At 47.1% G+C, this 16,923-nt stretch overlaps 1 protein-coding gene across 2 annotated transcripts in view; it reads right to left on the reverse strand.

Annotated features, from left to right (window-relative positions):
- The window catches only part of MPP1 (MAGUK p55 scaffold protein 1), a 29,712-nt gene extending 18,847 nt beyond the window's left edge, over window positions 1-10,865 (reverse strand). Inside the window, exon 1 of one of the 2 annotated variants that reach the window (XM_055438298.2) lies at window positions 10,605-10,865. In XM_055438298.2, coding sequence (XP_055294273.2) covers window positions 10,605-10,706 — 102 coding nt within the window. In that variant the 5' untranslated portion in view covers window positions 10,707-10,865. The remainder of the gene's footprint in view (window positions 1-10,604) is intronic. The other variant, XM_055438297.2, reaches the window with a different exon arrangement.
- Window positions 10,866-16,923: the final 6,058 nt, after the last annotated feature.

Below are 16,923 nucleotides of genomic sequence, written 5' to 3' on the forward strand. Positions count from 1 at the left end.
CGAAGCGAAGAAACTCCCCTGAGACAGGCAAAGGTTTAGTAGGCACAGAGAGCAATAATCATAGATGTGGACAGTTTTCCCATCAAAACTAAAACCTTCTCACCAAAAGATGATCAAGAGCTATGAAGGCATTGCACAGCCTGACTGCAAAAGCTGCAATACATACATCTGACAGAGACTTATTTATACCCAGAAAATGTGAAGAATTCTGATGACTCAATAACAGGATGACAAGTGAGGAAAAGACAGACAGAAGATTTGAACAGACGCTTCATTTCAGAAGATCACATGCACTACAAGAGCCTACAAGCACTGTAATCAGGGAAATATTGGGTGGGCCAAAAAGTTCTTTTGGGCTTTTTCATAAGATGTACTAGGGAGCTGATGGGGGAAAAGACAAGTTGAGCACACACTGACCCTAGGCCCTGCCAACCACACTTCGAAGTTCACCCAAAAGAAAAGACACAGGGTTGCACATGGATGTTCACAGCAGCTTTATTCACCCACAGGAGGTGGCAGAAACAAGAAAAGGACCAAAATGTCGACATGCATCAGTCTGAAAAGTGTGATGTTGAGTGAAAGAAGCTTTAGGCAAAAGAGTACACGTTAGATGAGCTTATTCGTGAGGTTTTAGAACACGCCTAATTGACAGTAACAACACTGAAGATGGTGGTTGCCTCTGATGGGATGGGAAGGGGTAGGCTGGGTAGAGTATGAGAGAAACTTCTGGAGTGTTGATGCTCCAAACTGTGATCAGGGTTGGGGTAGCACAGGTGTATGTATTTGTTCAACTCATCCAGTACATTTCACCAGATGGACCTTGGACCACAAAATAAAAAAAAAAATCATATAGAAATACTGAATACTAGTCCATGATATGCACACTGAAGCCTTTAGGGGTGAACTGTTCTGATGCTTGCAACTTTAAAAAAAAAACAACAACAAGATTCGCTTATTTCTTTTATGGCTGTGCCGGGTCTTAGTTGCTGCTGTTGGGCTTTTCTCTAGATGGGGTGAGTGGCCTTCTCATCCCAGTAGTTTGTTCTGTTGCAGGGCACAGGTTGTAGGCACAGGGTTCAGTCATGGAACTTACTTTGAAGTGCAAAAAAAAAAGGTGAATGAATGGTTTGTGGATAGACACATGACAAAGCACACATGGCCACGTGTTAATGGTAGAATCTAGGAGGTATGTCGAATGGAAGCTACTACCACATTGTTTGTTCTTTGGAGTGGGTTTGAAAATTTGCAGATAAAACACTGGAAGGAATGGCATCAGGACAGTGAAAAAAGGCCACAGAGCATGGAACTGACCCTCGGGTGCTGTCCTACTGTGGATGGACTTTGGAACTTTAAGAACAGTGTGGCTCTGGCATCACACGCCAATGAGAATAAATGGATGGATCTCCTTGAAACACTCCTCAGTCTCCTTTGCTGGTTCTTCCTCCTCTTTATAACTTAACTGCTCTTGAAGTAGCCCAGGGCTTGGAGAAGGGCAAGGAGCACTCTGAAACTGCTCCAACCCACTCCAGGTCAAATATTCAACCAGGATGATAGGGAAGGATTCCGCTGCACATGGACAGCAGCTGTGATCCAGCCACAGCGGGGGTGGGAGTGCCCCTCAGAGACCGAGAATCTGCACCCAGAAGAAACTAGCTGGGGAGGATTGTAGGAAGGAGGAAGCCGGTGTCTCATCAACCAGAACTGGAGGGAAGATCTTCCCAGTGGGTGGGACCAGGAGAAGAACACTTCATCAGCGATTGGTGGCAAAGGAGAAGTGGGAAGATTCCCCAGGGAGGAACAGCTAGCCCCATCTATGTGTCTGTCTCTCCAGATCTATTGCAATCAGGGAAGTCCTGAGAAAGAGAAACTGCCCTGGGAAGCAGCTAGCACTTCTCCAAACTCACGTGACACAGCTTTCCACAGCGCTATGAAAGCAGAAGCATCTAACAAAGGACTGTATTTAGCAAAGTACCTGATGAAACGTAACTGATGTAACTCAGGACACCGGAGCTACAGGGCACTTCAAGACCATCTACAGTAGATGAGTTACCTCTACTTCTGTGCAAGGTGTCCTAGCACACACAGATACCATGGAGCCATGAAAAGGAGGTTCAGGGGTTGATCTCGAAGAAATGTTAATTGTGAAAAAAAAGGGGGGAGGAAAGGTATGCTGTGAAACAGAAGAAAATCTTCATATCTGCTTGGAAACATGCCATCTCTCTCTGGAAGGACACGTGAACAACACGGAGGAACTGGGAGACAAGAGAAGGGGCTTAGAAGAAAACTAGATTCATTTCAGATTAATCTCTAAACAGGCACATGAAAGCCTTCTCTTATGGCAAGAAAGAATTTTCTTAAGTGTCATTTAGATTCAAGGATTCAAGTTGGGAGCTTAAGGACGTGTGTGTAGTGTGGACCCTGTTTTTTTTTATATATATATTTATTTATTTGGCTGTGCTGGGTCTCAGTTGCAGCCTGCAGGATCTAGTTCCCAGAGCATGGATTGAACCCGTGGAAAAGTCCGAACCTAGGAAAAGTCCCTGAGCCCTATTGAAAGGAAAGCCCAAGGCGGGAAGGTAAATAGAAACCCACACACACAAAAAAAGGAAGTCATGAGGATGAGACATTTCAAAAATGTTCCAGCAGACAGCAGAGCCGAGAATCTGCACCCAGAAGAAACTAGCTGGGGAGGATTGCAGGAAGGAGGAAGCCAGTGTCTCATCAACCAGAAATGGAGAACATGCTGTCCCAGGCTGCACAAGGGGCTGAGAAAAGAAGAACTGAGTTTGGTGTCTGGTCATCCTGAACAAGATCAGGAAGAAGCTGGATCAGTGAGAAATAGAATAAAGCTGTTGGGTTGGCCACCAGTCAGAATAATACAAAAGCCTCTATAGACTTTCCCTTTTTAGTATCGACCTACAGCAAGTTGCAAAACAATTGTAGGTAAAGAACAGACTGTCAATGTTAGAACCTTGACAACATCAAGGTACACACACACAAGACAGAAAAGAATAAAGGGAAGGGTCTTCCGATCCTGGGAGACCAGCGAGAAGGGAAGTCGCCAAAGGAATGAATGGAGAATTTTTAGTTCTGCTGGATTTTGGCCACACGCTTGGGTTGCATTTAGTGACAGTCTGAAGGCTTGTCCTTGTGAAACCAAGAGGAGTCCCTGCTTGCTGCAACTAGAGAAAGCCTGTGCTCAGCCATGAAGACCCAGCAGAGACAAAAACAGAAAAACAAATCAGTACTATTAAAAAAAAAAGAAAGAAAACCATAACGAAATATCACCATGCAGCCATCAGAGCAGCTATGATCAAAACCAGTGACAAGACTAAATAGTCGGAAGGATGGAAAGAAACTGAATCTCTCATCCATGGCTGGTGGCAATGTAAAATGGGACAGCCATTCAGGAAGAGAATCGGGTGCTTTCTTAGAAAACAAAATGAGTACTTTACAAGCCAGAAATACAGGTAAAGAATCACCTGCAATGTGGGAGACCTGGGTTCGATCCCTAGGTTGGGAAGATCCCCTGGAGAATAGAAAGGCTACCCACTCCAGTATTCTGGCCTGGAGAATTCCACGGACTGTATGGTCCATGGGGTCGCCAAGAGTCGGACGCGACTGAGAGACTTTCACTGTATTCACTGTAAAGGAACAAGACAAATGTGTGTGCAAAACCTGCTACATGAACGTTCATACCTGGGCTGGATGAAGCACAAGCTATAATCAAGATTGCCAGGAGAAATATCAATAAGCTCAGAAACACAAATGACACCACCCTTATGGCAGAAAGTGAAGAGGAACTAAAGAGCCTCTTGATGAAAGTGAAAGAGGAGAGTGAAACAATTGGCTTAAAGCTCAACATTCAGAAAACCAAGATCATGGCATCTGGTCCCATCATTTCAAGGCAAATAGATGGGGAAAGAGTGGAAACAGTGAGACACTTTATTTTTGGGGACTCCAAAATCACTGCAGATGGTGATTGCAGCCATGAAATTAAAAGACACTTACTGCTTCCCTGAAAGCGTCTGCCTACAATGTGGGAGACCCGGGTTCAATCCCTGGGTCGGGAAGATCTGCTGGAGAAGGAAATGGTAACCCACTCCGGTATCTTGCCTGAAAAACTCCATGGACAGAGAAGCCTGGTAGGCTACAGGCCATGGGGTCACAAAGAGTCAGACATGACTTAGCGACTTCACTTTCACGTTACTCCTTGGAAGGAAAGTTATGACCAACCTAGACAGCATATTAAAAAGCAGAGACATTACTTTGTAAACAAAGGTCCGTCTAGTCAAGGCTATGGTTTTTCCAGTCATCATGTATGGATGTGAGAGTTGGACTATAAAGAAAGCTGAGCACCGAAGAATTGATGCTTTTGAACTGTTGTGTTGGAGAAGACTCTTGAGAGTCCCTTGGACTGCAAGGAGATCCACATAGTCCATCCTAAAGGAGATCAGTCTGGGGTGTTCATTGGAAGGTCTGATGTTGAAGCTGAAACTCCAATACTTTGACCACCTGATGCGAAGAGCTGACTCATTGGAAAAGACCCTGATGCTGGGAATGATTGAAGGCAGGAGGAGAAGGGGACAACAGAAGATGAGATGGTTGGATGGCATCACCAACTCAATGGACATGAGTTTGGGTAGACTCCGGGAGTTGGTGTTGAATAGGGAGGCCTGGCGTGCTGCAGTTCATGAGGTTGTAAAGAGTCAGACACGACTGAGCGACTGAACTGAACTGAACTGAAGGTTCATACAGATTTACTCACAGTAACTCAAACCTGGAAACAACCAGGAGTGTCTATCACAGGTGAGCAGCTCAACACACTATGATCCATCCAGACTTTGGGACGATTCCCAGCAATAAAAATATTGCCAATGATTTGCTTCAAGGTATATAACATTATTGAGATGACAAAACTATAGAGCTGGAAAACAGACTAGTGGTGGTTACGTATCTTCACACACATGACAAAATGGCCCAGAGCTACACTCACATGTCATAGCAATGTCAAGTCCATGGTTTTGACAATTTTTGATCTCGTAGGAGACAGAGTTGAAGTCATTGCAAAAAAGTAGCAAAACAGCTGGCAGGTAGCACTTATTTGCACCCAAAGAGCTGTAACTAAGAGAGCACAATAACCAATGGGGAGAGGCAACAACAAACCACAGAGAAAGTTGCAGGAATCTGGGGTTGGAAATTAACAGGCCACAGCACACGGTGACCCCAGAGCTTCTCAAAGCATTACCCACAGCGACCTGGAAGCATGTAGCATCAAGTTGGAAGAATTCTTTCTGTTAAATTAAGCACCTTATTTGTTTTTACCATGTTGCAAGTATTAAGTGATTTGAATGTATAGACTGAGGAGTTCAAGGATCACTGACTGCATGCCTGACTTGCCCTGATTCTGACTTACAAATCTTTGTTCACTAGTAATTGTGGGGCTGAGAAAGCTCAAAATCAAACCCACAGATTCATTCCATGGATCTCCCAGCAACTACCACTTATGTGTCTTACAACCCAGCAATGCTGGTAAAGAATCTGCCTGCAATGCGGAAGACCTGGATTCAATCCATGTAACCATAGCAGGTAACCATAGCAGGTAACCATAGCAGGTAAATGTGGCCATAAAGTTTGGAAACACAGATCTGATTCTCTTATCATGTGCTGTAAAGTACCATCAAGAAAGCATTTCTGATGATTCATCTAGGTTTGCAGACATGGTGGAGCCCTGCGTAACGTTCTCAATAAGGACAGAGTCAAAAGTCAGTCCACGGAAGACAAAGTGAACTTGGAAAGGGGGTGGATGCCTGCGTGATTGGGGGCCTCATCTCTTCATTCAGGTCCAGGACACGTCAGCCTTTAAATTAAGGACTCCACAAAGCCTGCCAGAGGTAGAACACACCAAACCGAGAAAAGTTCAACACTTGCTATGCCAAACACTGGGCTTTTCAATGTGCTTATCCGTCAAGACGTTCCCCTTCCTAATGACTCAGAGCCACTATCACACTCCCTCAGAAGGTGCCAGTGATGAGAGAGATACCCAGAATGCTCTGACCTGGCACCCAAAGAACCAACTTGCACCCATGGGGCACCCTCCAAGCACCACCTGATGCCCTGCTCCTGCTCTGGCCGCTCTTTGATGGCACCTGGCATGCCATCCCCTGGCACCCCCAGCCCACAGACAATCCGCGGGGAAGGGCTAGACAGACAGACAGATGAGTGTGGAGCAGGGGCCGCAGGCTGCAGTCAGTCCCCCGTCTCCCCTGTCCTGCCCCTCAACCGCTGGAACTTCGCATGTTTCCACAGCTGGTAAGACACATGCCTTCCAACAGGCAGCAGAGACTTTCCATAGTTTGTTCTGGGACTTACTAGCCCCGCACTGGACCATAATATTGAGTCCTTCCCAGTGCCATGAGCACCCATGCCAGGTGATTACAAAGTGATATAAGCAATGCTGAGCAAACAACATTGGGCAAAGGTGCTCGATTGCTTTCTGAGGGGTGCACTTTGCAACCTGGACACCAGCACCCCCCTTGACCGGGGCGGCCCCCAGCCACGCCCAGGCAGGATGGGGGACGGCTGTCCTGCGTGAGGAGGGCGCAGGGCCACTCTTTGCTCTGCAGCCTCTTGGGAGCCCATAATCACACAAACTGCTGGGGTGGCAAGGCCTGGCCTCTGAAACCCTCTTCAGAGGAAACATCTGCAGCAGGTTCAAAGGGCAGAGGCAGCAGTTCAGAGGAAGCTGGGATTAAAAAGAAAGAGAGATGAAGAAACAAATTTGGTGGCGGGTGGCAGGGGTGGATGACTTGAGCAGGGGCCACCAAGTCACATTAAGAGCCGGTGCCAATGACCAGAGAGAAAAAACCAACATCTGTTGGGTTGACAGGTAAGCCCTCTGCCCACTGTTTCCAGGTACCGTGGGGTTTCCCTGGGGGCTCAGCTGGGAAAGAATCTGCCCGCAGTGCGGGAGACCTGGGTTCAGTCCCTGGGTTGGGAAGATCTCCTGGAGAAGAGAAAGACTGCTACCCACTCCAGGATCCTGGCCTGGAGAATTCCACAGACTGTGCAGTCAATGGGGTGGCCCAGAGTTGGACATGACTAAGTGACTTGCACAGACTCGGAAGAAGGCCCAGGCCAAGTAGGCAAGTGATAACCCACACCAGACACCAGCTGCTCAGTCCTCCTGGGCCAGGGCAGGCTCCACTTTGGGAAAGAACACAAGAAAAAAAAAAAATCAGAAAACCCAAGAGGGCTCAAGGTACCAGAAAAAAGGGGGCACTATTTCCCCACAAATACAAAAGCTGCACAAAAGGGCTGGGAGGAGAGGAGAGCCTCAGAGGCGGGATTTTCTGCAAGTCCTGGCTTCAGTCCTGATGAACCAGGTGCCTGGGATGCAGGCAAACAAAGCACCTGCAGCAGGACTGGCAGGCTGGTGACTTCAGAGCACAAACATGTACAATCGGCCCTGGGCACAATGGGCGTGAGCTGCCACGGGTCCACCAGAGTGAGCATTTCTTGCACAGTCAACCCCGCAGCACCACACAATTCAGCCCAGGGTCGGTGGCCTCTGCTGGCGGCTGGAGGCTTGTGGTCGTGGATGAACCATAGGGACGGAGGAACGGATGCGTATGGATGCGTCTCAACTCTATGTCTCCATGTGAAGGAAAAAGGCAAAGTGAAGCCTCAGAAAATTCTATGTTACACCAAGCTGTACTCTGGCTCCCTAATTTGGAGTGTGTCTTCCCATTTCCCAGCCCTGGAGTCAGTTATCCTCTTTTGAGCAACAGTTGAAAACTTGAGCAACTGGTGCTTAGGGGAAAAACAAAATCTCTGCCATCCATGAAATGTCACCTGATTTCATCTTCCCCACCCCAGGGGACCTCTGACGAAATCTCCAGACCTCTGTGAGCCCTGAATGTCCCCTGCCTGGAGCACTGTTGGCCAATGGCACCCTGGATATCTCCAGCCCCAAACCTGTGCAACAGCAGATGAGACCCAATCTGCTGGCCAGGAGGTCTGCTGAGTGGATACTCAGCTGGAGCCAGACTTCATTCCTGGGCCAGTAGGCCCGAGTGAACTTTCAGGGACTTTGCAACCTATTTCTTCAGGTCATGGGAAAGGGGCGACTTCAAATAGGCCGGCAGAGACAAGTAGGAATTTTACAACCATTTTATGTGCACTAAGGGACTGCCATAAAGAACAAGGTCACAGAGAGCTCATAAAATGTTTCTCCGAGGGAGGACACCTATAGTTAAATAGGGGAGGCAGCCTCCACTTCAAACGTACTGCAACATTGTGTTCTGATAAGACTTGTTCAATATCAAATGCGGACTACGATCAGAAGGGAAACCTTGGGCTTCGAGTCTTTAGAACTTTTACTGAAAGCAATCATCCTCAATGATGTGTTTGGCAACAGGAATTTCTGAATTGCTTTAAAGCCAACATCTTCCTTGGAAGGAAGGTGAACCTCAGGAAATAAGAAATCAGCTGGTTTGTGGGGTCAGGCCACCCCTCATGGCGTGGAGATTCTCCCTCCACAGATGGGCCTAGTTGGGCAGTTCTGGAAGCTTTTCATTATGTGCTTTATCAATTTTTCTTATCCCATCCTCAAATCCTTTCATGCAAACAAACTACACAGGCAGGAGACTCTATCTGGTATTGCAGGATAAACTCATGGCTCTACAAAAACTGCTGCTTACTCAGAGAGTAGTGACAGGGCTTCTGTTCAAAATTGCACACAATGAACCTCCCCAGCCTTCCCACCAGGGGCAGAAAGATCTCCAAGGGGTTGGGACACTGAGTTATAGGTGATACTCAGGTTGTGCAAAGTGAAAGCAGGCACACAGAAAGGCCTACGTAAGCTGGAGTCCATTTGTAGGACAGCCTCAAAAAGGCAAAATGATAGTGTTTTCCAGATGTTGCCAGGGCAGGAGGGGGTGGGTTCCATGCTTCCAGGGATGGCAAGGGGGTTGGGGGGCAACCCTCAAGGACTCTGAGGTCACAGCTACAGGGTGGGATGTATGTGTCCAATGTCACTGAACTGCACAAATTGGTGAATTCTATGTATGCCAAGTAAACCTCAATAAAGTTGCCAAAAGAAAATTCAATAAAGAGACTTTGGCAGGGGGTGGGGACGGAGTTAAGGCTCAGCCAAGTGAGTTAACTGTTGGGAAGAAAAGCAAAAAATCACATTTCCAAGCTTATGGGGAATCAAGGCATTTCAAAGCCTGATCCCCTCCTAGCGCACTTGCTGCTGCCTAACTTGCAACTTTGTCTTCCCCACATGATCATCCCACTGCTCCTGGAAGCCTAGACAACCTCGATCCTGATTTGCAAAGATGGACAAGCGTGAATACGGCGCCCTGAGGGAAGCAGCAAGCTCAATGCAGAATGCAGCCTCCCTCTGATGCTTCCCAGTCCACAGTCCCCAGCCCACTCACTAGTCTGCTGGGACCTGGGCGATCTGCAGTTTCATCGTATGCCCAAGTGGATGGGTGCGCTGCATAGCACGTCCACCTCTGCAGGCACTTAGTAATTTGGGAACCATTTCCGAGGCCCCACGGATCAGGCATCTTACCTGCAAAAAGCAAGTGTGCAAACAGCCCTGCCCTGGAAGACCTTGGAGGTCTAGGAAAAAGATTCACACTCGTGAGTCCAAGGCCAGCTAGTGTCTGCCGAGTCCTCTATCTCTGGGTGTCTCTGTGGACATCCTCTCTTGGAACCTGGCCAGCAGGCTGTGAGGAGGCCAGGAAATGTGGAAGGGCTGCCGGTGGGGTGCTGGCTGATGGCTGACCACTGAGACCCAGCTTCAGCCTTCAGGTGAGTGAGTGGGCCTGGCTTGCAGCATTACCTTGAAGTTGCTCAGTCGTATGGAACTCTTTGCGACCCATGGACTGTAGCCTACCAGGCTCCTCTGTCCAGGGAATTTTCCAGGCAAGGGTACTGGAGTGGGTGGCCATTTCCTTCTCCAGGAGATCTTCCCGACCCAGGAATTGAACCACGGTCTCCCGCATTGCGGGCAGACGCTTTACCCACTGAGCCACCAAGGAAGTCCCAAGATAATAAGAGAATCAACTCTCCTTTATGGGCCATCTTTGAGGATAGAGGTGAGTCGCTATTTATGGGCCATCGCAGGAATCTGGGGGAGAGGGGCAGAATTACTCCTGAGATGATGACTTCCCACAAACAGACACAGGCCCCCGGGGTGCCCCCCAGCACCAGAGGCCCCTGCAGAAATGCCACGGCATGGTGACTGAGCACTCTGGGGCCAGCGTTGGCTTTTACCACCAACCCTTTCTGCTGACACAAGCACTTAAGCAGACCTCCCCAGGGCTCTGTTCCTGAAAGTCTTCTCCGTGACCCCGACTCCGTCCACGCAGAAGTTTCCCCCGACCTTTCATCAGCTCTCGGGGCCAGGGGCCGCGGCCTCTGCAGATTCCCGCCTAGAGGCGCCGCGGGGTCCCGAGCCACGGCGCCCAGAAGTCCCGCACGAGCCCCAGGGGTCAGGGCCCCCCCCCGAGGGAACGGGGTGGGAGGCGCGGCCTAAAGTCGGGGACCGGCCCTCATCGCACGCCATTGGGGGGACCCCGGGAGCCGCTCACCTCGGGCCGGTTCCGCTTCTGCAGCAAGTGCTCCAGGTAGAGATCGGAGAGCGCCGTGCGCATACCACCCCCGGCCTCGCCCTCGCTCGCCTTCAGCGTCATTTTGAGGGAGAGCCGGGCCGCCGGGGAAGCGGGGGCTGCGGGGCCGCGGGACCGGGCACAAGCTGGAGCGCGAGGGCCCCGGGGCCTGCGGCGCGCGAAGGCGGCGAAGGCTGCTGGGACTCGGCGAGCCTGGGCCGTCACCACCCCGCAGGAGGCGCGCCGGGCGCGGGGCGGGGGGGGGAGCTCCACCCCCGCCCCGCCCCTGGACACGCCCCCCGCCTGGTCCCCCGCCCCCGAGGCCCCCAGGGGCCAGGCTCTGCGCACCTGGGCGCCCGGAAGGGGCGCAGAATTACATCTCTGACGATTAAAGCCACGAAGACAAACAAACAAACAAACAAAAAATGGAAGGCTCAGTGGCAGCAAGGGGACCAACATTCCTTACAAAGGCCAGAGCGGGATTCCTTAGCACCCTCACACCTTCGTGGCGTTCACCCCAGCAGCGAAGGCACGAAAGACTTGCTGGACAAAACAAACATTTCCTGTGCTTACAGAGTTCAGGGCTGTGCGCCATCTGTACACACATTTGCCTGATAAACACCTGGCTCCTTGACCCGAAGGGAATAACCTCGCAGTATTACAAGCAGTACGTTACTCTGCGTAATCTTTTTCCGACCTTCCAGGACCTCTTGGCCAAGAAGAGAAAAATCCAAGGGCAAGAGTTTGCAGCCAAATCACCCAGTTTTCTCTGCTGAGAGACTGAGCTCCTGTGACTGATTGATGGCTCCCTTCTCCAAGATTACCCTCAAGGAACTATAGAAGTCTGAGACACACACAGAGGGAGAGAGAGACAGACACACACACAGAGGAAAGGGAACTATTGAAATTAAGACAGTGGGATACTGTGCACAGATAGATTAATTGAGCAATGAGATAGATTAGAAAATGCAGAGATGCACACTGGCTGGTGTGTAATTGTGGTATCTGATAAAAGAGTCATGTTAGGTGAGTAAAGAGAAACTTTTCATTAAACCACAGTTAGGAAATGTTTATTTATATTGAAAGAGAGGAACCTGGAACCCTTCTGCATGCCATATGCAGAAATAAATGCATTCCAGATGGATTGAGGACTTCTCTGTCAGAAACACAACTTCAAAGCTTTTGACTGAAAACATCAACAAAGAACTTTTAGACTTTGGGATAGAGAAAGATTTCTTAAACAATGCAGACAAATCATCGACTGTAAAAAATATTGATCAGCTTGACTTTAACATTAAGAGATTGCACTCATTAAAAGGCAAACTAAGAAGCTAAAAAGACCAGATGTGACTTATTTTCAATATTTTCAATACAACTGATGAAGAATTCCTATTATGGATATATAAAGGTCTACAAATTAATAAGAAAAACACAAACAACCCAGCAGATCAATGGGTAAAAAAAAAAACACAAATAAGCATTTCACAGATGGAGAAACACACATGAACAATAAACATATGAACAGATGTTCAACCTCATTAGTGATCAAACCACAAGGAAATACCACTGTGCCTCCATTAAATTGTCACAAATTTAAAAGTCTAACAATATCAAGTGTTAGAGGAGATGAGAACCCATGTGAGTTCTTGAACATCGCTGCTGAGAGTCTACATTTGGTAGTACTATTTAGGAGAACAGTTTTGTGTTTCTTCAACCTGAACATGCATCTCCCCTGAGTCAGCAACCCCACTCCTAGATGTATATATTGATGCAATTCCAATAAAAGTCTCAACAGATAGGTTTTGTGAAACTGGAAAATCTCATTTTAAAATGTGTGTGGACTTATAAAGAACAATGTGGAGGGACTTGGCTTCCAGATAGCACAAACTATAACAAAGTTATGTAATTAGGAGATGTAGGACAGGCGCAGAAAGAGACAAATAGACCAGTGGAACAGAAAAGAGACAAGAAATGGTGACGTGACAAGAGGTGTCGCAGACCAGTAGGGAAAGGACACACTTGCACTTAGGGCAACTGGGCATACTGGGGATCAAAACAGAAACCAAGACTGGTCACAGGTGAAGGCACACAGGCTATCGAAACTATGGCAGCTGGAGAACTTCAGAGGCAGGGAGTCCTCGAGCAAAATGTAGTTGAAGATTTTCCTGAGGCCAAGCTCAGAGTGGAAAAGTACTGGGAAGGCAAGAGGGCTGACTCCGAGGAGGGCTGATCATGCAGCTGGTCTTCTTTTCAACATGTGCTCGCCTGTTTCTGGTCGGCTGGTTCCAGTTCAGTGTGCTCAGTGCTCAGAATGAGGCCTTGCTCCTGAGGATTTATTGCTTCTTGGAATTTATTGCAGCTATCTGATTTTCTCAATTCCTAGAACTGCCTTGAGGCACAGAAATTTAGTTCAGAGTTTACGACTGGAAAAACATCGTTTCTCACAATTTTCTTTAAAAACTGAAATTAGACGTGATCTCACTGCAAAGAAAACTTTATCCTGAGGAGCTGAAGGACGTAAACGTGAAAGGCAAAACTGTAAAACTTTTAGAAGACAACATGGGAGACGTCCTTTATGACTTTTGGGTGGAAAGCAGTCCTTAAACAGATGCAAGGAAAATTATCGCCAAATCACACAATATTGTAAAGTCACTAGCCTCCAATTAAAATAAAAAAATTATCGCCAAACCAGACAACATTAAAATCAAAATACAACCCTCAGAATGAGGGATGGTATGTTTCACATTTCTAGCCTACAACATATTAGTATACTGAGTATACAAAGAAGTCCTACTGATCAATAAGGAATAAATGAAGCTAAAATTAGAAAAATGGGCAGAATTCATTAACAGGCATTTCATAGGAGAGAAAGATAAATGTCTTATCAACACAAGAAAAGATCTTCAATGTCATCAGTGGTCAGGGAAATGCAAAGTAAGAAAACAGTAAGATACTATTTTCCATCCACCAGATTGGCAAAAAAAAAAAAAAAAATGAAGACTATGATGTTATATCTTCTCAAGGGTGTGGGGTGATGGGTGCACTTGGTCTTTGAATCAGAAAGGCAATCACAGATGACACTCTTCAGAGAGACTCTTGCATGGCATGTGTACCCTACTAGACATGTGCAGTAATACTTCTGGAGGCTTTAGTCAGAATAGAAAAGACAGAAACAATACACATGTCTGTCCACCGTCAATGGGCTAAATGAGTAGAGGTCTTTTCATACAGTTGGGTTACAAAGGGGTCATTGCAGCTACAGACATCCACGTGGCAGAAGCTCAAAACCAAAAAGAAGAAAAACACAGAAGAGAGTGCACGCCTGTGGTTTCATTTTCAGAAAACTTAAAAACAGGCAAGGCTCTGGCATGAGGATATCGGATAAGGATTATTGAGGTGGGGCGGGGTGGGGAGGGGGGACAGTGAGGAGGGGCCGCAGATCCTAAAGGGGAGAAGGATGGTGAATATGTCCTCTTTGTGGGAAGTCTCCAAACTGTACACCTTTGACTTGTGCTCTTTGCTGTAGGTAGGTTATATTGCAAAAGAGAAGCTTGAAAAGTCTGGGGCAGCAAGTTTAGGGAGACTTCAGGAATTTGTAAAATCTCAGCAAAATTAAATAGTGGATTGCCTAACATAACTGGTAAAAATATAAAGCAAACCAAGGACACAACAGAATATTCAAGAGAACAGGAGGGGGAGGTCTGTGAGCCTTACACAAGTGCTGCATGGTAGCACGCCTGCAGTCTCTGACCCAGCCATTCCCAGATCGGCAATTTGCCTTAAGGAACAACGTGGGCAGGATAAAAAGGACTGTGAAGGTGTGTGTAAGGAGGCACCTTAGATTTCCCTCCCCAGCCCCCATGTGCTGCTCAGTGTGGGAAAATGTAAGTCCACGTCCTGGCTGATTGAAAGCTCAGCACAAGCTGGTCAGTTCAATTTCCTCTTCAAGTCTGATCAGAGGATGGTCTCCTCCCACCGAGTGGAGTCTGAGATGGAGAGTGTGTGGTGGGATCTCACCCCTGTATCAATCAGAACATCCTTTTGATGCATGAGGCAGGGTGCTCAGGGCTGGTGCACTGGGATGACCCTGAGGGATGGGATGCGGAGGGAGTTGACAGGGAGGGTCAGGATGGGGAACACATGTACACCCATGGCTGATTCATGTCAATGTAGGGCAAAAACCACCACAATATTGTAAAGTAATTAGTCTCCAATTAAAAAAATTTTTTTAAAGTGTACAACTCACTATTAACAGATTTGTGTCAGCTTTCCAGTTTTTATATGCCTATGCTGCTTAAGTTGCATGTAATTTCAATTATTCTTAAGTGTCTATTTACCTCAAGAATAAATGATAAGTATATTCAAAAAAAAAAGAACACCTGTTCGGTATTTCTCTTTGCATTTTTTGAGGCAGTAAATTCCTAATCGCCTGTGGTTTGCCTGGACCCCAGCCCCTGGCTTGCTCAGGCCCAAAGTTCAGGAGGCATTCTCAAAGCTTCAGTTCTTTCCCACTCATCTAATCACTGATCAAATCCTGATGGCTCTTGCTTCTCTCTCTGTCCAGATTCTGACGCTGACTGCAACTCCGCTAGTTCCCACCCTGTTGCCAACAAGGCTATGTCTTGTTTGGATTTTGGGAAACCTCCTGGCTGGTGTCCCTGCTTTGTACCTTCTCAGAATGGCGACTGAGATGACCCTTTAAAAACACCCATCAAATGACTTTCCTTACTTTCTGTGGTCTCCCAGGAGAATCCAGATCCTTTCTGAGTCCCACCAGGTCTTAACTCTACCCCGGGCTTACTCTCACCCTAGCCCCCCGGCACTACCATGTCTTCCACTCTAGCCAAGCTCGCTGTTTGCATTGTTACTTGTTCAGAACTGGAGGTGTGCCATAGTGTTCGCAGAATGAGTGATTTCCAACTTGGAACAGCAAGTTCAGTGCAGTTCAGTTTAGTTGCCCAGTCGTGTCCTACTCTTTGCGACCCCATGTACTGCAGCACACTAGGCCTCCCTATCCATCACCAACTCCCGGAGTTTACTCAAACCCATGTCCATTGAGTTGGTGATGCCATCCAACCATCTCATCCTCTGTTGTCCCCTTCTCCTCCCACCTTCAATCTTTCCCAGCATCAGGGTCTTTTCCAATGAGTCAGTTCTTTGCATCAGGTGGTCACAGCAAAGTGGAAAGCAAATGAATAATGTGTAAAACTATCACCTGCATTACATGTATAATAGTGAACAAGTAGGAACACCCTAGGGTTTCCCTGCTGGCTCAGCTGGTAAAGAATCTGCCTGCAGTGCGAGAGACCTGGGTTCGATCCCTGGGTTGGGAAGATCCCCCAGAGAAGGGAAAGGCTACCCACTCCAGTATTCTGGCCTGGAGAATTCCATGAACTGTATAGTGCATGGGGTAAGTTATTATGGGGTGGTAGTTAAATGACTTCAGTTGAATCCACTGCAAGAAATATTATGAGGCACTTACTGACACAGAAAGATAGCAACCATGTGTCATAGAGTGAAGGAAAAAGTAGGCTACAAGATATGATAGGTTGGTGAAAGAAAGGATCTCAGTGAGTGACTTTCTGCGATTGTGTATACATCAGCATTCACTTCATAAAAAGAGTCCATGTTTACATTTGTTTGGGAAATGCCTGTTCTACTCTTTTGTGGAGATCCATGTTAGCCTGTGAAAGTCTCTTAGAAGTGCTAGAGCAAAGAAATACTTTTACATTTATTTAATTCAGCATCTCTCCAGCCTAATTGGCCACACAGTCCTATTGTCTCATAACATTTATTAAATCAAAGCTATTGCTTTGGAGAACAGATTTTGGGAAACTGATAGTATAAGAATAGAAAAAAGTTTGAAAGAAGATATACCAATATGTAAAGAATGTTTGTTTCTGACTGCTAGAATTATGGGTATTTTCTCTTCTTTCTATATTTTATGATTTTTTTTTCGATAAGTATGTATTATTTGGGGCTTCTCAGATGGCTCAGTGGGAAAGAATTCGCCTTCCAATGAAGGAGACAAAGGTTCGATCCCTGGATTGGGATGATCCCCTGGAGGAGGAAATGGCAACCCAGTCCAGTATTCTTGTCTGGAAAATCCCACAAACAGAGGAGCCTGGTGGGCTATAGTCCATGGGGTCACAGAGAGTCAGACACGACTGAGCACAAGCATGATGCATGATTTTATAATTAAAACAGTAATGAGTCTATTATCATTTTGTTTCAATTGCATGTTTTAAAAGAAAAAATAAAGGCAAAGGTGGTTTAAGATGTAAGACGATTTAATTTTACA

The sequence above is a fragment of the Moschus berezovskii genome, chromosome X, assembly GCF_049115385.1.
Source record: "Moschus berezovskii isolate FMDL1 chromosome X, NW_MosBer_1.0, whole genome shotgun sequence".
NCBI lineage: Eukaryota > Metazoa > Chordata > Mammalia > Artiodactyla > Moschidae > Moschus > Moschus berezovskii.